This window comes from Felis catus, chromosome A3, assembly GCF_018350175.1.
Source record: "Felis catus isolate Fca126 chromosome A3, F.catus_Fca126_mat1.0, whole genome shotgun sequence".
Taxonomy (NCBI): Eukaryota; Metazoa; Chordata; class Mammalia; order Carnivora; family Felidae; genus Felis; species Felis catus.
Window position 1 is genome coordinate 124,123,548 of NC_058370.1, and position 21,723 is coordinate 124,145,270.

Consider the following 21,723-nt stretch of genomic DNA (forward strand, 5'->3'; position numbering starts at 1 on the left):
ATCCTCCAGATGACCTGGGTGGGCTTCAAGGTGCATTGCAGAATAATGTGTCCTCTGGGGGACTTGGCCTGAGCTATCAGCACCTTGGAGAGCTCCAGCTCTGACCTCTGTTGGGGAGTTAACTGGACCATAGTCCTGGATTCTTCTGAGGTAGGTGGCAGGGAGAAAAAAAGTGTTGATGCTGAGCACCTCAATTAGCCAGATACCCAGTCCAATAATTTCAGGGATACCAAAAATACAAATGGCCCTGAAGTCATCCCAGAATTGGGTTTCAGGTGTTCCACAGCCTCTGCTCAGGTGGCCTACATGAGGTTGGTGGTTATGACCTTAAATTATGGCTGAGTTAGTTTAACACTGACGACTAGTGCTCCCCAAGTTTTTGTGCCCAGACTGCACAGAATTCAGCAGCTTTTGTGATTTTGCTTCAGGTTAATTGCCAATGAAAAGACAAGCCACCTTTGAATTACCCCCATCTTTCTGGACTATTGCCATTTGTGCTTTGTGGAGACTATGCCTGCCATTCCCACTGTGGACATTCCAGCATCCTCAATCCCAGAACCACTGGATGAACTGGGAAGCAAGGACATCAGGGATGTGGAGGCCTCACCTGACCTCTGGATCAGTGTCCATTTGGGGGAGGAGGTGTTGCCTCTGATCACATGCTCAGGAAACTCTGAGGAGATTCATACACTGGGTCAGTCTCTGCCCTCCTCTTTTCTCCTACTGGACCAAAAGCCTCTAAGCCTGGAAAAGAAAGGAGTGGATCTCCAAGTAAAGATAGCATACATCTGTGGAGTGACAGAAAATGTCTTCACTCCCTGGAGATAGCACAATGGTTCTTCCACTCACCTTTGCTCCCTCAGATCCAGCCCTGTCCTGCCACCACCCTCTCTCTCCAATCTGCACTCTATGTAATATTCCTGCTGAGTTTCTGAAGCTGAGCTATTGCAGCCTCCAATCTGCTCACAAAGTTTTTGATATCTCCGGTGCCCCATGCAGTTTTTGCAACAGCTCAGACATGTAAATAGGGCTTTTTTGTTATCTCTACTTACAAATGAGTAACCATGTCTCCATGGAGAGCTTAGGTGACTGGTCTAAACACACAGCGTTCCTCACTCCAGTCAGGTACTCTTTATAATTTCTTTAAAACTTCCATTAGACCAGGACCCCCACTGTGGTGCCCAGAAACACTATAGTGTGAGCTTGTAATGCTGCCAGTGGGAAAAAAATAAAAGTAAAAAACTTACTTTTTGAAGATTATATTCATCTGTCCGTGTTTGTCAAAGTCCATCTGTTATTCTCTACCTCCAGAGCACAAGCAAAAACCCAGTTCACTGGAAGCCTGTCAACAGCTTCCTCTGAGGTTTTGGAGATTTCCTGGGGACATTTCCACCCGCTCACACATAAAGGTCAACCAAGGCTCCAAGAGAAAGAGCAATTCTTTTTTAAAAAGACTCCCTGGCAAACATTTTGGTCCCTGTTTATTTTGCCAGACTTGCCTTTAACTCTTCAGGTACAATCTCCTCAAAAAGAAGATTTGAATCTGACAAAGGGAGATACATTCAGCTTTACCCTTGGCTCTAAATTGCCTGAGAGACGTGGCCATACAGAGATGTTCCTGATTAGTCAAGGAAATTGGTGGGTGGGTGGGGCCTCACCATCCACAGCTGTGATCAGCAGCAGCTGAAATGATGCACATTTTGGTCTCAAAAGATTAACGTTTTCCTTTAAATTTGGTTATAGTACGTCACTCCATGTTGTATCTTTAGCCATACTGGACCAGCCAAAACTCAAGGCCCTATGGGGTACCCCATGTTGAAAACCAGTAAGTTCACATTCCTCTCACCCTCTTCCATTATAGTTTCCTGCACCTATAAACAAATGCAGCATCATTCAGAATTAGCAGAGATGATTTATAGGGCATGCACACCTTATTCCCTATTAAGGAAAAAACTCTCTTCATTTTTGTTTGATGACTCTTAAGGCCCAATTAGAATTTTGTTTTGGATAATGGATGTGTTCTTGGAAGTGTGTGGGTAAATCACTTTCTGTACGTGTGACTCTAACCCTACCTGAAATGTGCTCTTTAAAAAAGCTCAGCTCTGAGCCTTTTAACAAAGAGAGGATCTCTGGTGCAAATTGAAGAATGAACTTTCATCTTTATTAACTCAAGATGGTCAGACCCAGGGCTACCCTTGTCCCAAGGGGCAGGAAACAACCTCACCTCAAAATGCCCAGGACTGGGCTCTTTCTTCACCTGCTTTATCCTGGGGCAAAATAGGTCAGGTGGCCTAATTCTTTTGTTACTTTCTCTCCTTTCTTCTCTGTGATCCTGTCCTATAATTTCAATTTCTTAGGACCCACATACCATTCCTGCTCCAAAGGAAGAGGTAATGTGGGCCACTTACCCCAACACAACAATCAGACCCTTAGCTCCCTCTTCAGAGGTATCAGGATTCCCACCCTCCATCCCAGCTAGGGAAGAAGAGGCTCTATGGCCTAGGAAGGGGTTTTGAGCCTTCTTGTATGAGCAGAAGGGGGAAGACTGCCTGAGGACAGGGGACAATAAAGGAGACCATTAGCCTGTTCTCTCTGCAGGTAAGAATAACCCCAGAAAGGGCTGCCTTAAGACAAGAGGGGACACTCTTAAAACGCTGCCTGGAATTGGGTGCTGAACACCTGCCAGACAGAACCAGGGGTCAGGAGTAGGAGCTGGAAGAAAGCAATTCTATGTTGAGCATCCAACATACTCCAGAGCAAGGCTTTTTCTGGCCTTCTTCGGCGAAGAGCGGGAAATTCTGGGTCCCTGTGTGACATCTACGTCTTTGTCAAGGCTCACTGGAGAGGTGCCATCTGTGAGCTGGGAATTCATGGAGGTCACTACTGCCCCACGCGAGAGGCACAATGTGAGATCGACCCAGCCAGGAAAAGCAGGAGTTGGGAAGGAAGCTGCACAGCTCTTGATATTCAACCCGAACACTTGGAAAATGACCCATCATCTTTGCCTTAAACTTTTCCATACGCACAACATTATTAGAATTTCTCCTTAACTACACAAATCATCCTCAGGATCCGGGACAGCTGGACGAAAAAATGTTTTGCTCCCCACCCTTTCCCTTGAGTTCCTATAATGAAGGTGCTTAGTTAACACAAATTACCAGCTTTGCTTTTTACTTTTCTGACAGATGAGCAAACATAAAACCATCATCAGTATAGAGGCCTGGCTGACCAAATCCGTTTCAATTATCCATCACCAGGGCAGAATTCTCTTGCTGAGATGGGAAGACACAGATGGAGATTTCCGGGTTGCACTATTAGCTCAGTAAGCAGCCTGTTTCATGTTCATCACAGGAGTATAAGAAAGCCTTAAATATAAATCAAACTATGGAGTTGGGGTATCTTATTAGAAAGCACATAACAAGAAAAACACTGTTTTACTCAGACGAATTAGGAGAGATCAAGAATATAGTTGAAAGAGCCCTGGCGTTGTAGGGGCAGGAGACCTAAGTTCTCACCCCAGCCAACCACCTATTCTCTGTATGGCCTTGACATGTTCTTGACACATTCCAAGCCTCAGTTTACTCATCTGTGTTATAAAGAGGTGGACTTAATCAGTAAGTCATATCACATGCTCTGGGCCCTAGAGACCAAAGTTACATTATGGATTTCAGAAATATTTTATTTCAAAATTTTCTATTTTAAAAATATTTTTTAGGGGCACCTGGTTGGCTCAGTCAGTTGAGTCCAACTTTGGGTCAAGTCATGATCTCACAGTTCATGAGTTCAAGCCCCATGTTGGGCTCTGTGCTGACAGCTCAGAACCTGGAGCCTGCTTCAGATTCTGTGCCTCCCTCTCTCTCTGCCCCTCCCCTGCTCATGCTCTGTGTGTGTGTGTGTCTCTCTCTTGAAAATAATAAACATTAAAAAAAAATTTTAAATATTTTTTAAAGTTTGAGATTATAAAATAAATACCTTTGTCAAGTTGATTTATTATTCATTCACTTATTATAAGTGTGAAATTTTACAATAAATATATTTCTCAATGTGATTTACTTAATTTTGTTAATCAATAATAAATACCAATATATTCCTAAAATAATGCTCTGTCTGCTCGGGTAGCTTAAGGTTCCATATAAAATTTCACTTGAGAAAAATGGCTCCAGTCCTTTACAAATTTTTAAAACCACTAGACTAATTATCTCTAATTTTCCTTCCAGCAAGAGGATACTTTATTCAAATCCTTCTCTGGGGATAGGAGAATTGTATGACTTCAGGAAGTTTCTGGCTTAATCAGAACATTCATAAGAAAAACAAACAAACAAACTTGATTCCCGCATCTACAAATTTCCCTGAAGAGTTCCTGTGCTCCTTCTCCACGGTGGAGGAGTCCTGTTGAAGCAGATTTCAAGGCAACCGTAGTAAGTAGTGCGAGCCCATGCTCCAGTCTGTAACTGTGCAAGACACAGCACGAGAAACATGGGTTCCCCGCCATGGACCTCACAGCCTGGTTGCAGAGACTTACCTGTGAATGGCTGACAATGGCATAGGCAGAACGTGGTCAGGGAGTGAGAAGAAGCCTAACCTTGTCTGACTACTCTGTTCCAAATGCTGTAGCAGGCATGACACACAAACCATTTTATTTATTCCATTTATTGCTAATGCATTGTTATTGCAATGTTTTTTCTTTCCAACAGATAAGGAAATCAAGATGGCTCGTTACCCAGGCAGTGCGTAGCAGAAGCAGGTGTCAGATTGTCACCACCCTTCACCCCCAAACAGCTTCCAGTCGGTGGTGGGCAGCATCATAAGCCCTCAGAGTGGGGAGGGGAATCCATGCAGATCATGGCAGTTAGGGAAGGCTGCAAGGAAGAGCTACCATGTAAGTTGGATCTTGCAAGATGAGGGGAAATTCTCCAGGAGGTAAAGAGAGGAAAAATTTCCCAAGTTTCTCAGGTGGCAGAGAGCATCTTATGTAACAGGGATGAGAAGTGTGGGTGAGAACACAGGGATAAAGCAGGTAGGGTGGTGACCTAGGAGCAGAGCAGAGCTCCCCAGGGCTAGAGACTCAGCCTGGAACTCCAAGCTTCATGCCACCCTGTGCCGCCAGCCTCATCTTCCTCCACTCTGGCACAAGGACCCTAGCAGCCAGCAATTCAGGCTATCCTCTGTGCTTTTGTGTCCCCTCCTCCATCCACCTGGCCAACTCCTTTCTAGCCCACTCCTGGGAAAGTCTTTCCTATCCTTCCAGACCTTGCCAAAGACCATCTGCTAGATGCACCCATTCCTGATCCCCCTCAACCAGATGCAATGTCTCTTACTTCTTAATACCCACAGTTCTTTTATTGGTTCAAAGCTGTGCCTCAGTGGATGAACACACAGTGAATGTTTCTCGGCAAGAAACATTCTCTGGGAGAGATACTGAAATGGCGGCTGGGGTATCAGCCTCAGTAATATCTCTACATCAACTTCACATTTCAACAACCAAAAACCTCCAGCCCCTGCTCCTTGTAGCTCTAGACTCCAGAGTCCCTCCCCGCTGGAACTGTGGAGCCAGGCGTGGCCCTTGTAGCCTGCTCCAACTCTTCTGTCTGCATTTACAGGACATTTCCTGGGCCCTTGACATAGAAATGGCTCTATGGCACCATGGTGGCCCCGAGCACCTAGGAGGCGCCGACAAGTGTTTGCTGAACCTGACGGAACTCTAGTCCCAGCTTTTCCCGGGATATTCCTCTCCTGTGCATTATGCATCTTTTCAAGCAACTCAGGAACCTCTGACAATAACCGTATTAGTAACATGCAGGAAACTGTCATCTTCAGATTAAACGTAAAGTTAATTTTTCTCAATGTTTCTCCCAGCAAAAAAGGTTTTCATTGTCACCACTGTTTCCAGACAATTGCCCAACAGTTTCAGTCTGCCTTTCAGACCGAAGGCCCGGCTCAGACCACACAGCACAGCTGTCCTCACCTGAGCCTCTGCTCCTGTATTCCCTCAGCTCTCCGGCTCCACCACCCAGCCTCCAGGCATCTACCCTCCTGGGAAATCTGCAGACCAAACTGCTGTTTGAGTCCTCTCCATCCTAATAAATTCCATCTTGCTGGCCAACTTCTTGCATGAGCTCTGTCCCTAAATGGGGGTCTGAGGGTAGAGTGAGTACTTTCTCTTTCTCTAAGGTCCCCATGGCCTGGCAGAGAACTGGGCTCTCGGAAGTGCTCAACAGAGTCTCATCCTACAAGCTCTATTTCCTGTGCAGACGTGGAGCTGGAGCCCAGACCTCTCTTGGCCTGGCCCTGAGGGAAGCATTCAGAACAACCCTCCAAAACAAAGCCTGGCCTTGGAGGCCAGCTCGGCATGCACAGAACATCAAATGGCTGGACATGAAAGGGCTGAGGAGGATGCTTGCTGGAGAGGCACTTAGCCCGGAAAACCTGAAACCATCTACTTGACTGAGGGCCGCTAACCACAGCTTCAATGAATGATTAATGATTATGGCCAGAGCTTATTGCAAACAGGCATGTGACAGCAGAGCCACTACCCACCCGCAGGACCTGCCCGTGTGATTGATGAGCCACCGAGGGGTGCAGAGGGGCTGCAGGGGGAATGGGCCGGCTCAGCCTGCAGCTGCCAGGGAGCACCCATCCTTGGGGGGAGCTGGAGGGACACCAGTGTTTCTGTTCTGGGTGGCGGGCTTATCTCATGTCATACAAGACAACCTGCACTGACCATCCACCTAGGTGATGAGGAGAGGGCACAAGGGGCCTGGGCTAAACTCTGATGAGGACAGAGGTGCCAAAATGGATGATATGTGGCCCCCGGCCTTGCAGTGTCTCTATCCAGAGTTGTGCATCAAGAAATAAAACTCTAGTTCCAGAACCACGAGAGAGTGCAAGGTGCTTCAAGAGACAACTGAGGGCTCTGTGTGGACAGAGCAGGCTGTGTGGCCCAAGACACCTCCTCCAGTCCTCCCACCACTGCTGCCAGCCAGAGACCACTTCCCTGAACCTGAAGTCACTTTCAACAGGATTCATAAATGAGAGAAGAGGTAGCTGAAGTTCCTACTCTCATGCTTTCTCTGTCCTTCACCAAAGAGGTAAGTTAGCCTTGTGTCCCCACCCTCTCTACCCCTCTCAACCTGCACCCTCTAGAATGGCCAAACCAGGGTTTCTATGTCCCCTTCCAGAGCCTCCTCAGTCAGAAGGCAGGTCCTGACTCAGACACATAGAATCGGTACAGACCCGCGGATTCCTTGAGCACAGACTGTGGGATCTGGCAAAGGCACAGCCCCTGCCTTCAGGAGTTTGTAGCCTCATTAGCGAGGCAAGCTTGCCTTGCGTGAAACACAGACAGAACAAAGCATAGCCCCCAAACATGCTGCCAAGAGAGAGTGAGGAAAGGGAGAGTGACGTTGAGTTGAGAGGCCATTGAGGGTGGCCAAGGAATCTGAGAAGGGCCTGTGGGGCCCCATGGGCTGCAGGCCTCTTCCCCAGCAGAGCCACTGTCCAGTCTGGACCATCTCAGTGCCCAAGCCTACCACTTCCGACCAGGGTCTCCAGAAGCACCTCTGAGCAGACCTGGGGCAGTGGCAGCAAGTAAGCTCAGCAGGGACCTGTGAGCTGGCTCTGAGATGACCCAGAGAGCCGGCTGGAAGCCCAGGACGACCCTTGTGGGGGCCTGGCCGCTCTGCAGACTCTGGCTCCGTTTCATCTTAATACACTCCTGCGTGTACCTGACATTGGATACTCGTCCTAGAGCATACAAATCTAATAAATTCTTGGCTCCTGCAAGTTTCTTTAAAAAATATAAAAGAGGATCATATATAAAGAAGTTGATTAATATACACCCTGGTAAAACAGCCTGGAACATCTGTGTATTAAGTTCATTTATTAAATTACACCAATCTGTATTTTAATGAGTGAAAGATACAGTACTTATTCTGTCATCCATCAAAATAAACTCAGGAAATACTTAACATTATAATCATTTTTCTTGTTTGAACACGAGTTATGAAATATGAATCCCGCACTAAGAATGCTGGACTTGCCATCATGATCAAATATGTTTTCACAGGTGCAGCAAATATTCAGTTTTCATTTCTCTCTCCAACTGTTGAAAATATAAACCATGCTTTCTAGTTCGTAGCTGGGTAACATTGCCTTCCCTCCACATGGCAGCCATTATTGCAGACTTACTACCCCACCGTCTTTCTTTCCCCATACTCCTCCTAAAGTTGCTTAGTAATGAAAACACAGGCTTCTGTGGGGGCCCCTCGACATAGGCTCTTTTGGCTTAGGCTGGGCACTGTGTCCCCTTTTCCTCCATCCTTGTGGCACTTATATCCTGTTGATTAGGGACTGAGTTGCAAAAACCATTTGAAGGAAACAGTACTTGTTTGAAACAAGTGGGACCTTGTTTGAAAGGCAGTGGGACCTTGGCTTCACTGTAGACCACCCCCCACCCCCAGCCATGGGGCACACATGCCCACTCCTTCCCACTCAGTGACAGTTCTATTCAGACGAGGAACAGCTTTAACATGGACTGGAGCTTCAGGAGAGAGTCCAGGCTTTATCTGCGTTCAGCTCTCCCAGAATCAGAAATCCCAGGACCCATGGAGCAAGACCATTAACAAAGCAGCCAAGGTTGCATGAGCCAAGGAAGGTGCTGGCCCGTGGCCAGTGGGAGCTCATTGAGACCCAGGAGCCTGGAGAAAGACTCCAACTGGGTAAGCTCCTAGGTAAAACCACAAGAGGAGGCTGAGGAAGCCCAACTATAAGCTGGCCAGGCTTGTGTCTGCTTAACTCACCCAGTGGCTCCCCATTGCCAGAAGCAAGGTCCCTGCCTATCTCTTTCATTTCATTCCTGGCCACCTCCACCCCAGTCCCCTAACAAACATACAAAACAAAGATGTAATGGGGATGGAAAGACAAAAGGTCAAGGGGTGGGGGTGAGAAAGAGGGTTGTGGGACATGGGACAGGTTGAGAGTTGGACCAGTTTAAGGAAAGTCTTGTGCTTGGCTAATGGATTTTATGCTATAGACAATAAGGAGCTTTTCTTTCTTCTTTTTTTCTTTTTTCTTTTCAATTCTCACTTTAATTCTTGGCATATTAAAAAAAAAAAGCCCAATCCTGAGCTGTGGACATTAAAAATGTGAAACAATGAATGCAACCATTCAGAGTAGTATAACCCAAAAACAACCTCAGTAATACAAAATTTCCTTCTCATGCTTTTAAAATGTTTACATCTAAACGCTCACCATTCTAAACAACTAAACTATATATAAACTTCCTTTTGTGGTGAGGAACATTTATATGTTTATCCGTTGTAAAGCTAAAAGGGCCCCCAACCAATTCTGCTCCCTGGATAACACAATGCTAATAAATAATGAGGAGCTTTTGAAGGGATTTGAAAATTCAATAGATACGTCCAGATTTGTGTTTTAGAAATAAAGTTTACTTGGGATTTAGTGTAAAGAAGAGGTGTTTGGGACACAGCCCTGAGCAGGCAGAGGCTAGTAGGGCACAGAGTAATAGAGGCAGGTGTGTTGAGCTGGTGTGAAGGCCACAGCAGGACACCTTCTCCCCTATGCAACCCAGGAATGGCCACAGTAGGTGTTCAGTAGAGCTTCCTCAGGAATGTCACTGATTACCTGGGTTCTCAGTACACACAGGTGCAGACCCCTGCTCTTCTGTGCCCAAGGAACCCCCAGTATCCTCAGCCTCACCTTCTCTCAGGCCCTGAATCTGTTTGGCCCATGACCTGGAGACCTGCTGATTCTTGCAGGGGCTAGCCTAGGGAGGTACCAGCCTAAACCCTTCCCCCTCACCTACCCCATACTCACCACCATAAAAGCCCTGAAACCTGAAACAGCATCCTCCTGGATAAGGTTTCAAAACTCCATTGAAAGATTACAGAAAGTTACAGACAGGCAGTTCAGGGAAAGGAAACCATAACAGCTCACTCTCAGGGTGCTTTTCAGAGCAGATATGGCATGGGCACTGACCAAAAGAACAGACTGTCTGAATCACGGGGGCAGGGGCAGGGAGGTCCCCTGGGGTGCTAGACACCCCTGTGGATACTGGATTATGGGGAGATCCAGGGGGTCCCAGTGGAGGGGATGAGTTGGTTGGGCCAGGTGTTGGGGAGCATTTGGGGGTTCAAGCATTGGCTATTTTAACATCCGGTTCTAACTGGCTGAATCAGCTTTACTAATGGGCACATAAAGACATTTTCAAACTCACCAGTAATCAAGGAAATGCAAATCAAAACAGCAATGAGATACCACTTTCTCAATTCACATTGCAGGGAGATGTATGCCCAGATTCCCATTCAAGAAAGGACTTGCTTCCTACCTTCAAGGTTCAGGTTTGGCCTCAGCTGTCATGGGCACAGTGGGAAAGAAAGGCCTGACCACTTCAGCCCAGCACATGACGCTGATGGGCAACATTCACTTCACAACTTCATGCAGGGTCGGCCATGACTTGCCCAGGCTTCCCCAGGCCCACATCACAGCTCAGCCTCTCCCTCTACTCAATCTTACTCCTTCCTCCTTCCCTTATAGGTGTCGATCCCTAATAAATACCTTCTTACTCACCAAACTCCATCATGGTGCCTGTTGCTGGAAAATCCAGCCTGCAAAACAAGGAAAGTCAATTCACACACTGTGCTAGTGATAGAATACGCTGGCAGAGCCACCTTAAAGAGAAATCTGACAATACTTAGTGTGCATGCTCCTTCAACCTCAGCCCTCCTGTGCCTGCATGTCTACTCCAGAGAGGCTCACTGACCCATCCACATGGACAGGGGGCCAAGGGTGGCCAGTGCAAGACAGGTTAAGGGCAAGGGAGCTGTCACCAGGGAAATGGGTGTATAACTGTAGCAAACACCCAATGTTGGGATCCCATGCAACTGAATGTATTTGTATATAGCAACACGTGGAGTTCTCACACACAGCATTGGGTGAAAAACAGAAGCAGAACCTAAGGCAAGGATCTGAGGGTAACTAGTTTGTGTGGATGGTGATCACAGGAAGAACTCGTAGGTGACAAGGGAGGTGGGATGTGGAGAGGAAAGAGGGGAGGGAAGGGAAGAGTTGGTTCATGAGCAGGGCTCTTCTGTGGGCAGCTGGGCCTCCCTCCCACTGAGGATCTCAGGGGAAGAGCCTCGAGCAAGCCCAAGGTTGTAAGAAAGCTGGGTTTTATAACCTTCCTTGATTGACGACTGCTCCCAGGGGTGATGACCACCCGGCACTTACAACCTGCCCCACTCCTACAACAGAGAAAGTTCCCCCAAAGTCCCAGGAGAATAAATAAACACTCAGTGACAAAAGGATATGGGGGACACTAGAAGCAAATGCTCCAGGAAAAAAACTGAGATTTATAGCACAACACCTTCTGCAAAGTAAAAGCACATCATGCAATTTAAACGGCTCTCCATACGTCTAAATGAAATTGTGGAAGACAGTTTGGAAGTCCATGCATGAAATGCATGGAGTGCTGTTCTCATTACCTACTGTTCAGCCCATTGGTGAAGGAGGGATCCCCTGTACTAAATAGTATGAGTCCTGCACATACAACACCTGACACGGGACAGACAAGATGGACAGCAGTTTATTAATCATGTGTACTCACAGCCAGGGGGAAGACACTGCACATGACACAGGGCCATCCGGGGCTGCACTCGGGAGCACAGGGAACCCACAGAGTCTGTAGATAACATGCATTTATTAACTGAAGGGTGGGGTGCCCCTGGTCTCCAAGGGAGAATGTGATTGGCTTGTTTGAATAATTCCACAGGCTGGCTGGGAGGTGAAACCATTAGATGGAGAACCAAATGGGGAGCAGCTGGTCCAGCTGGGAGGGGGACTAGACAGGAGGAGAGACTTTCCCGCTGGGTGGGGACATGTCTGATAAGAGCAAGGTGGGGCTCTGTGAAGCTCAGAGAAGTCAAGGCAGCACACAGCATTTCAGGCCTTGCAATACAAGCAGGTTCCTGCAGAGGGAGAGAATGGGACAGAGATGGAGGGAAAAAATAAAACGAAAGGCCTTTGTGCTAGTGTGACATGAACTGGGGGCATATGTATACTTCAATTCTGTAAACTTGAGGCCCTCAGAAATAAATAATATTATTAAAAACAACAACAAGGAGCAAGAAAGAATGGGGTTTGGACTGGGGGAAGGGATGGGCTAGGCTCTCAAATACAACAAGGCTACAGGCCAGGGGCCTGTGTTCTCAGCAGAACAGAAAATGCTATTTGTTACAAACTGTCCTGGGAATGATTGCCCACTGAGATAACAAGAATAGAGGCAAATAAAACTTCAAACAGAGTTTAATGGCTAAGCTTAGCCAGTTGGGTGGTAAGGCCGGCTGCTCTGTGTGTGAGCAGCGTGGAGTGAGTGGGCAGGTGGACTGAGGGGCTGCAACACGGCTCAAACTTGTTTTCTCTGTCACTCAGACACTTTCCCCTGGAGAAATGTTAGTGTTACCTTCTGGGGTCCACAGGGAGCACTGAGAAGACCTGGACACCTAATAAAATATAAGGAGGCAGGTTGTGATCACGAAGCTTCTAGACGCCAGGGCTTTTCAGAAACTTTGACAGGGACAGGCTGACATCAGCCACTGCAGATACCTCGGCCGGTCGGTAGCACTGACAAGGGGGTAACGAAAGGAGTGTGGATCATCACAGCACCATCTGAGATCCAGCAGGAAGCCAAGTTCAGTCTGCTACACCCACAGGTCTAGAGTCCCCAGATCAGATAGAAAAACCAACTTTTCTATCAAGGGAGCCCCGCCAACAAGAAATAAGTGGTCAATCAGGCTGAAGTGAAGGATTTTCATGGAGCCCATACCCAAACACGTGGGATGGTTTCCTCCCTCTTGCTAGCTGTGAGCAATGAGACAGACTTATGGTGAAGTGATTGTTTTTTAAGGACGTTAAGATGGTTCCCAGTGACATACTACCTCCACCCACAAAACAGACTCCATTATTCATTCATTCACTTGACATGTGTATATAGCATACTCATTTGCCTATCTTATAATAGGGAAATGAAACAATATCATTCATGGTTCTTAGTGTAGAAGGAGGCGGGGGGAGCAGAGAGATCATAATAAAACAATGACCACACATACATGCACACATACAGTTGTCACCAAGCCCAAAATCAGCAGAGAAATTAGATTCTGTGGGAGTCTGAAGGTGGGCCTCAGGGTCAGGAGCTCAGGGAGATGGAAGGAGAAGGAATACATTCTAGCACAGTCCCATTCTAGAATATGTAGGATCCCATAAAAGAGCTGTTCTGGATTGAGAGACACTCACATTCATATTCAGCCAGTAGGCATTCATTTATCACTGGCTCTGGATTGAGTCCATACCTGCAATGGTGATATGACTCTGTGAGCACACCAATCTTTCAGAGGATGCATAAACAGTCCTAACTCGGATGATCTGGTGCAAAGTTCAAAGTTACCCAGTGAAGGTGCTCTTAACTCCACCCAGGGGGGATTCAACTATACCCCAGAACCCCAAGACACTTCTCCCCCTAAGAGGCCCAGCCATACAGAAACACTGAATCTTGGAAAGGGCTCCAGGATAGAAAAGAGCCAGTTATCACCCAATTTCCCTGTGCTCCATATCTGTAGCAGCTGTAGGCCTGGTTCACAGCCTCAGGGATAAACTGCTAGCCAACTGCTCTTGGCCCATAGGCCCTGAGAGTCAGGGGGTATGTGTAGCAGGTCCTATCTCTTCCATTGAGGTGCCTCAGCCAAGCCACCACCACTTGAACTTCACTCTGCCCAGCCCAGCTCAAAGGGCATTATGAGGTTCCGATGAGGAAATAGGAAAACAAATTCTTTGTTAAATGCAAAGTTCACACACACCTGAATGGTTAGAAGCAGCCATACAAAGCCAGAAACCCTAAGGACACAATAGGTGGGAAAACAGCTAAGGAAACATAGGCATTCTTCTCTACCTAATGCCACCCCTATTCTGTCCCTGTCTCTATTCCAACACCCAGGCAGATGACTGCTTCTAGCCAGGAGATAGTCCTGCTCAAGGTAATATGAAATAGTACTTCCCCTCTGCTGACCTGGGGCACAGGAGAAATGGAGAGGCAGGAAAACAAGAATGACCTGCTAGGGGAGCCAAAGACTCATCTTAGTGAAGATTTCCAAATTTAATCTCTGATAAAAGGAAATGGTCAGGACCAGATGTGCACCTTGTTTGTGTAGATTGTTCCCTATCTTAATGGAGCAGAAGAGAAGCTTCAAACACTGAAGATGGAGGAGGAGAGGGGAGAGGAAGCTAAAAATACTAAAAAGCAGTCTGAATAGGTGAATCTCCTGCTAACTTGTCTCCTTTTCTTTATTATGGAACAAGGTTTATCCCCTATCCAGCCTTGAGTTAGACGGTCAAAAAATAAAAATACTTGAATCTCTCAATCTTAGGAGGAGACTTAAACAAGTGGAGGTGATGGGGTGCAGAGTACATTTGTATGCAGAAAAGACTGGCAGAGTATATGTCAAACCCTAGCATTGTTCCATTTAGGGAGACAAACTTTCTAAATGACTGTGTGAAACTTTCTAAAATACCAAAATTTGGCATTTTGTGGCACTTTTTCTCAGAATAACAGTAGATTCTTCACATAAATGGAAACATAAAGTGCTATTTAAGGGTGGTCAAAATTGAAAGAAATTGAAGATGACACAAACAAAGAGAAAAGATATTCCATGCTCATGGGCTGGGAGAATAAATATAATTAAAATATTTATAGTACCCAAAGCAATCTACAGACTTAATGGAATCCCTATCAAAATACAAAAAGCATTTTTCACAGGGCTAGAACAATCTTAATATTTGTATGGAACCATGAAAGACCCAAAGCAATCTTGAAAAAAAGGAACAAAATTGGAAGTATCCCAATCTTAGATTTCAAGATAAACTACAAAGCTGTAGTAATCAAAACAGTATGGTACTGGCACAAAAACAGTATGGTACTGGCACATAAACAGACACATAGATCAATGGAACAGAACAGAGAGCCCCAAAATAAACCCACAATTACATGGCCAATTAATCTTTGACATTGGAGGCAAAATATGCAATGGGAAAAGATAGTCTCTTCAACAGATGATGTTGAGAAAACTAGAAAGTCACATGCAAAAAAACTGGACCACTCTCTTACACCATACACAAAAATAAACTCAAAATGGATTGAAGACCTAAATGTGAGACCTGAAACCATAAAAATCCTAGAAAATAACACAGGCAGTAATTTCTCTGACATCAGCCATAGCAACACCTTTCTAGATATGTTTCCTGAGGCAAGGGAAACAAAAGCAAAAATAAACTATTGGGACTACACCAAAATAAAAAAACTTCTACACAGTAAAGGAAACAATCAACAAAACTAAAAGGCAACCTATTGAATGAGAGAAGATATTTGCAAATGACATATCCAATAAGGTGTTAGTATCCAAAATATATAAGGAACTTACACAACTCAACACCCCCAAACAAATTAATTCAATTAGAAATGGGCAGAAGACATGAACAGACATTTCTCCAAAGAGGACATACAGATGGCCAACAGACACATGTAAAGATGCTCAACATCACTAATCAGGAAAATACAAATCAAAACCACAAGAAACAACAAGTGTTGGTGAGGATGTGAAGAAGGAATCCGCATGCACTATGGTTAGGAATGCAAACTGGTGCAGCCACTGTGGAAAACAGTGTGGAGCTTCCTCAAAAAATTGAAAGTAGAACTACCATATGATCCAGTAATTCCATTACTGGGTATTTACCCAAAGAATATTAAATCACTCATTTGAAAATATATACACACCCCCATGTTTACTGCAGCATTATTTATAATAGCCAAGATATGAACACAGCCCAAGTTGTCTATTGATAGATGAATGGATAAACATGATGTGGTGGGGCACCTAGGTGTCTCTGTAGGTTGAGCATCCAACTTTTTTAAAATTTATTTACAGGATTCTTTTTATTTTATTTATTTATTTGCTTTAATATAATTTATTATCAAGTTAGCTAACATACAGTGTATACGGTGTGCTCTTGGCTCCAGGAGTAGATTCCCATGATTCATCACTTACATACAACACCCAGTGCTCATCCCAACAAGTGCCCTCCTCAATGCCCATCACCCATTTTCCCCTCTCCCCTGCACCCCCTTCAACTCTCAGTTTGTTCTCTGTATTTGAGTATCTCTTATGGTTTGCCTCCCTCTCTGTTTAAAACTATTTTTTCCCCTTTCCTTCCCCCATGGTCTTCTGTTAAGTTTCTCAAATTTCACATATGAGTGGAAACATGTATCTGTCTTTCTCTGACTCATTTATTTCACTTAGCATAATACCCTCCATTTCCATCCACATTGTTGCAAATGGCAAGATTTCATTCTTTCTCATTGCCAAGTAGTATTCCATTGTATATACAAGCCACATCTTCTTTATCCACTCATCAGTTGATGGACATTTAGGCTCTTTCCATAATTTGGCTATTGTTGAAAGCATTGCTATAAACATTGGTGTACATGGGCCCTTATGAACCAGCACTCCTGTATCCCTTGGGTAAATTCCTACCAGTGCTATTGCTGGGTCATAGGGTAGATCTATTTTTAATTTTTTTAAGAACCTCCACACTGTTTTCAAGAGTGGCTGCACCATTTTGCATTCCCACCAACAGTGCAAGAGGGTTCCCATTTCTCCACATCCTCTCCAGCATCTATAGTCTCCTGATTTGTTCATTTTAGCCACTCTTACCAGTGTGAGGTGGTATCTCAATGTAGTTTTGATTTGTATTTCCCTGATGATAAGTGATGTTGAGCATCTTTTCATGTGTCTGTTGGCCATCTGGACATCTTTGGAAAAGTGTCTATTCATGTCTTTTGCCCATTTCTTCACTGGATTATTTGTTTTTTGGGTGTTGAGTTTGGTAAGTTCTTTATAGATTTTGGATACTCTTTATCCAATATGTCATTTGCAAATATCTTCCCCCATTCCATCAGTCACCTGTTAATTTTGTTGATTGTTTCCTTTGCTGTGCTGAGCTCTTTATCTTGAGGGGTCCCAATAGTTCATTTTTGCCTTTACTTCCCTTGCCTTTGGAGACATATTGAGTAAGAAGTTGCTGCAGCTAAGGTCAAAGAGGTTGTTGCCTGTTTTCTCCTCTAGGGTTTTGATGGTTTCCTGTCTCACATTTAGGTCTTTCATCCATTTTGAGTTCATTTTTGTATATGGTGTAAGAAAGTGGTTCAGTTTCATTCTTCTGCATGTTTCTGTCCAGTTCTCCCAGCACAATTTGCTGAAGAGACTGTCTTTTGTCCATTGGATACTCTTCCCTGCTTTGTCAAAGATTAGTTGGCCATACATTTGTGGGTCCAATTCTGGGGTCTTTATTCTATTCCATTGGTCTATGTGACTGTTCTTGTGCCAATACCATACTATCTTGATGATTACAGCTTTGTAGTAGAGGCTAAAGTCTGGGATTGTGATGCCTCTCACTTTGGTTTTCTTTTTCAACATTACTTTGGCTATTTGAGCTCTTTTGTGGTTCCATACAAATTTTAGGATTGTTTGTTCTAGCTCTAGGAAGAATGCCAGTGTAATTTTGATTGGGATTGCATTGAATGTGTAGTTTGCTTTGGGTAGTATTGACATTTTAACAATATTTATTCTTCCAATCCATGAGAATGGAATGTTTTTCTATTTATTTATGTCTTCTTCAATTTCTTTCATAAGTTTTCTATAGTTTTCAGCATACAGATCTTTTACATCTTTGGTTAGGTTTATTCCTACATATTTTATGGTTCTTGGTAAATGGAATTGATTGTAAATGGGATCAATTTCTTGATTTCTCTTTCTGTTGCTTCATCATTGGTGTATAGAAATTAAACCGATTTCTGTACATTAATTTTGTATCCTGCGACTTTGCTAATTCATGTATCAGTTCTAGCAGCTTTTAGACATAGTCTTTCGGGTTTTCTATGTAGAGTATCGTGTCCTCTGCGAGGAATGAAAGTTTGACTTCTTCTTTGCCAATTTGTAGAGCATCTGACTTTTTACTTCAGGTCAGGTCATGATCCTAGAGTTGTGGGATTGAGCCCCGTGTTGAGCTCTGTACTGAGCATGGAGCCTACTTGAGATTCTCTCTTCTCTCTGTCTCTCTCTCTCTTCCTCTGCCCCTCTTCCCCACTGGAGCTTGCTCACTCTCAAGGGGATATTAGCCATAAAAAATGAAATCTTGTCATTTGCAATAACATGAATGTATCTAGAGAGTATAATTCTAAGCAAAATAAGTTAGAGAAAGACAAATACCATATGATTTCACTCATGTGGAATTAGGAAACAAAACAAATGAACAAAGAAAAAAAGAGACAAACGAAAAAACAGACTCTTTTTTTTAAATGTTCATCTATTTTTGAGAGAGAGACAGAGTGTAAGTGGGGGAGGGGCCGAGAGAAGGGGAGACACAGAATCTGAAGCAGGTGCCAGCATCTGAGCTGTCAGCACAGAGCCCAATGTGGGGCTGGAACTCACAAGGTGTGAGATCATGACTTGCACTGAAGCCAGATGCTTAACCGACTGAGCCACCCAGGTGACTCTTAAGTATACTCTTAACTATAGAGGACAGAGGGTTACCAGAGGGGAGGTGGGTGGAGGATGGGTCAACTAGGTGATGGGGATTCAAAGTACACTTAACATGATAAGCACTGAGTAATGTATAGAACTGTGGAATCACTATATTGTACACCTGAAACTAATATAACACTGTATGTTAACTACGCTGGAATTAAAATGAAAAAAACTAAAGTGTGATGAAAGCCATTTGTTTGGTCACTACAAACAGGCATGGAGGTGTGCATGGGGTATCTCTGAGAAGACAGTAGACATGTGCAGGAGCTGGCACTGGGCACACTCAGAAGCCTTCCAAGCCGAGCAAAAGAAATAGAAAGGCAATCAATCACCAAAGAGGCAGATAACCAGAATGAGAAGTACAAGAGGGACTCATGATGGCAGGTCCCGAATACTGAATGATATCAATTAATGTGACACTATTGTTTTAAACTGGAAAGCCCTGTTCACCTGAGAAATGTTGCTGTTGTCATCACTAGTGGGGATGGGGAAGGAGCCCTCTCAAGGTCCAGGCATACAAAAGGGACAGAAACTCCGTCAGGTTTATAAAAGAACTGAACTGCTGCCCCAAATCAGGGAAATGGGAAATGGCAGCAACTGTCATAAATACCAAAGAGCTAGAAGAACCTTACAGATCATTCTAATCCAGTCTCCTCATTTCCCAAGGAGGAATCAGGGACTCGGAGAAGCTTGGGCAAGTGCTGTGGTCACACGGCAAGCCCTGCTAGAGCCAGGACCAGGATCTCGGTGGCACAGAGCTCAGTGGCTCACACCTGTCATGGCTGGGGTGTGCCAGCCCCGCCAGCCACACAGCCCTGCTGTGCTGTGAGCACGCCTCCTTCAAAAGTCAGAGAGGCAGACCTGGATCCCAGGTAGCAAAAGCCCTTCTCACCCAGATTCTGAAGACAGTGCTGGACTCTCAGGAGACAGAACAGGGACAGAACTCCTTGCTTGAGGCTCAAACATGAGCTGGCATCTTCCTCTGGCCACAGGGTGAGGGTGTGTGTCAAGACAAGTGAGTGGACACTCCCGGATGCTTTTGTCATGCTAGCATCACATTCACTAGCACCTGGGCTCGGCCATGTAGCCCCTCACCCCAACTGCCCCTAGGCAGCCCCACAGCTCTAGTGGGTTTCCTCCCCAGAATGTGGGTATGGGAAAGAATTATGGAACCATGGGTAGAGGTGTGGGTGGAGTGAGGCAGAAAGGAAAGGTGGGGGAAAGTCTGGTTTATACAGATCCTACAGCAGGTTTGGATCCTTGCTCACCACTCAGGTGTGAAATTCACCTGTTTTTCTATGACTTCATGTTTGAATCCCACTGCACAGGGGCGGCAGAAGCTTGGTCTCAAGCTCCTATTTTCTCCAGGACTGTGTATTCCAGGAAGCCCACTTAGGGCTAGGGGATGGGGTGGAAGGTCACTTAGAGACCATGCCGGCATCCTCCCTGCTGGTCATCAGGTTTCAGCCCACACAAGTGCTCAGCAGGACCCCTCATTCCAGGCAGAAATCCTTTAGATCTGACTATTCCATTAGCTTTCTTGTGCTGCCCATGAAGGCACAGGACTCATTTTATGCCCTGTTGGAGCAGGAGAGTCTTCCCAGATGGAATTGCCAACAGGTAGAGCACAGAACTCTCTATCAACCTTCCCTCACCCAGGAGGGCCCTTCCTAAAGAGGACAGGAGTGGTCATCTCTGCTCTTATTGAGGATGTCCATCTCATCTAATCTTCATACAGAGGCCTTGCTTCTCCCTTAACAGTATCAGCTTCTCAGGAGACCTAGGTGGCTGAGTCCATTAAATGTCTGGCTCTTGATTTCAGCTCAGGTCATGATCTCACAGCTTGTGAGTTTGAGCCTCTCATCAGCTCTATGCTGACAGAAAGGATCCTGCTTGGAATTCTCGCTCTCTCCCTCTCTCTCTGCCCCTTTCCAGCTCATGCTCTCTCTCTCTCTCTCTCTTTCAAAATAAATAAATAAACTTAAAAAAAAAAGAGTATCAGCTTCTCAGGGTGCCCGGGTGGCTCAGTCGGTTAAGTGTCCAACTCTTGATTTCAGCTCAGATCATGATGTCAGTTCGTGCTGGGCTCTGCACTGACAGTGTGGAACCTGCTTGGGATTCTCTCTCCCTCTCTGCCCCTCCCCCACTTGCACACACTCTGTCTCTCTCTCTAAATATATAAATAAACTTAAAAAAAGAGCATCGGCTTCTGGAAACATATGTGAAGACAAGCCTTCCCCTTCTCTGTTTCCTGCTTTTCCCATGCCTTTCCTGAGGCACTGAGCACAGCACAGCCTAGTTGTTTAAATTGGCTGAGTGCGGAGGGAAGGGCCAAATAGATAACTACAGGGAGAAAAAAAAAACCACATAAGTCATAATGTTGCCATGTTATACATCCCATTCATACGTATAGGATATGGATATGCAAGAAAATCCTTCATGTTTGCTGAATTTGTGCGTGGGATTATTACTGAAGAAGCTGAAAAGAAGTGGGAGAGATCAGGCACTTGGGTGAGATGGCATTAGATGTGAAATTCCTCTATTTCTGGTCTCTCCTCAGCAGTAGCGAAGCCCCAGTGTCATCTGGAGGCTGAGGGCAGGGAAAAGCAGGCATCCACAGGAATGTGGCAGACACACCTTGCAGTGCTTCTGGCCAAAAGGGTGCCCCTCTGAGATGACAAGTTACAAAAAGATGTCCTATCCTCTGCACTGACACAGTCTAGGACCAGAGAGCAAGGCCTGGCAAGCAGAGGAGGGCTGCATTCCAGCCAGACAAGCCCCTTCCCCACCCACGCCCCTTCCCCACCCTGGCCACACACTTTTAAGCCTCACACCAACCTCATGACTCTGAATGGGAGCCGGCTACTTTTCATTACAAAAAAAACCATGTTGTGTTTTAGATAAGATTTCAAGGGAACCTGTTGGAGGGCATGGCTCTATACTTAATAATCATGGGTAGTTAAGAAATTCAAAATAGAAAACACCAAGGTAATCAGACATCAGCTGTCTGAGTACTTGGTTTATGTTGGTCTGTTGTTTTTGTTAAAGAAGGGATCTCCACCTCTCAGGTAAT

The 21,723-nt window shown here is 45.3% G+C and overlaps 1 protein-coding gene across 14 annotated transcripts in view; it reads right to left on the reverse strand.

The window, feature by feature from the left end:
• Nucleotides 1-21,723, reverse strand: part of LOC123384594 — a 152,457-nt gene that overhangs the window by 78,219 nt on the left and 52,515 nt on the right. For 3 of the 14 annotated variants that reach the window (XM_045054887.1, XR_006595922.1, XR_006595923.1), the window contains 4 exons: nucleotides 13,312-13,367; nucleotides 12,479-12,518; nucleotides 11,624-11,984; nucleotides 10,588-10,625 (listed from right to left, as the gene is read on the reverse strand). The exons of 1 other annotated variant lie outside the window; for it this stretch is intronic. Coding sequence is in view for 1 of the 13 variants with exons in the window: in XM_045054897.1 (XP_044910832.1) it covers nucleotides 10,588-10,625; nucleotides 11,624-11,698; nucleotides 12,479-12,518 (153 nt within the window). In the remaining 12 variants the exon portion in view is untranslated. Of the gene's footprint in view, nucleotides 1-607; nucleotides 3,765-10,587; nucleotides 10,626-11,623; nucleotides 11,985-12,478; nucleotides 13,368-21,723 lie in introns of those variants that run through there. 10 more of the 14 variants (XM_045054892.1, XM_045054897.1, XM_045054888.1 and 7 more) reach the window with 8 other exon arrangements.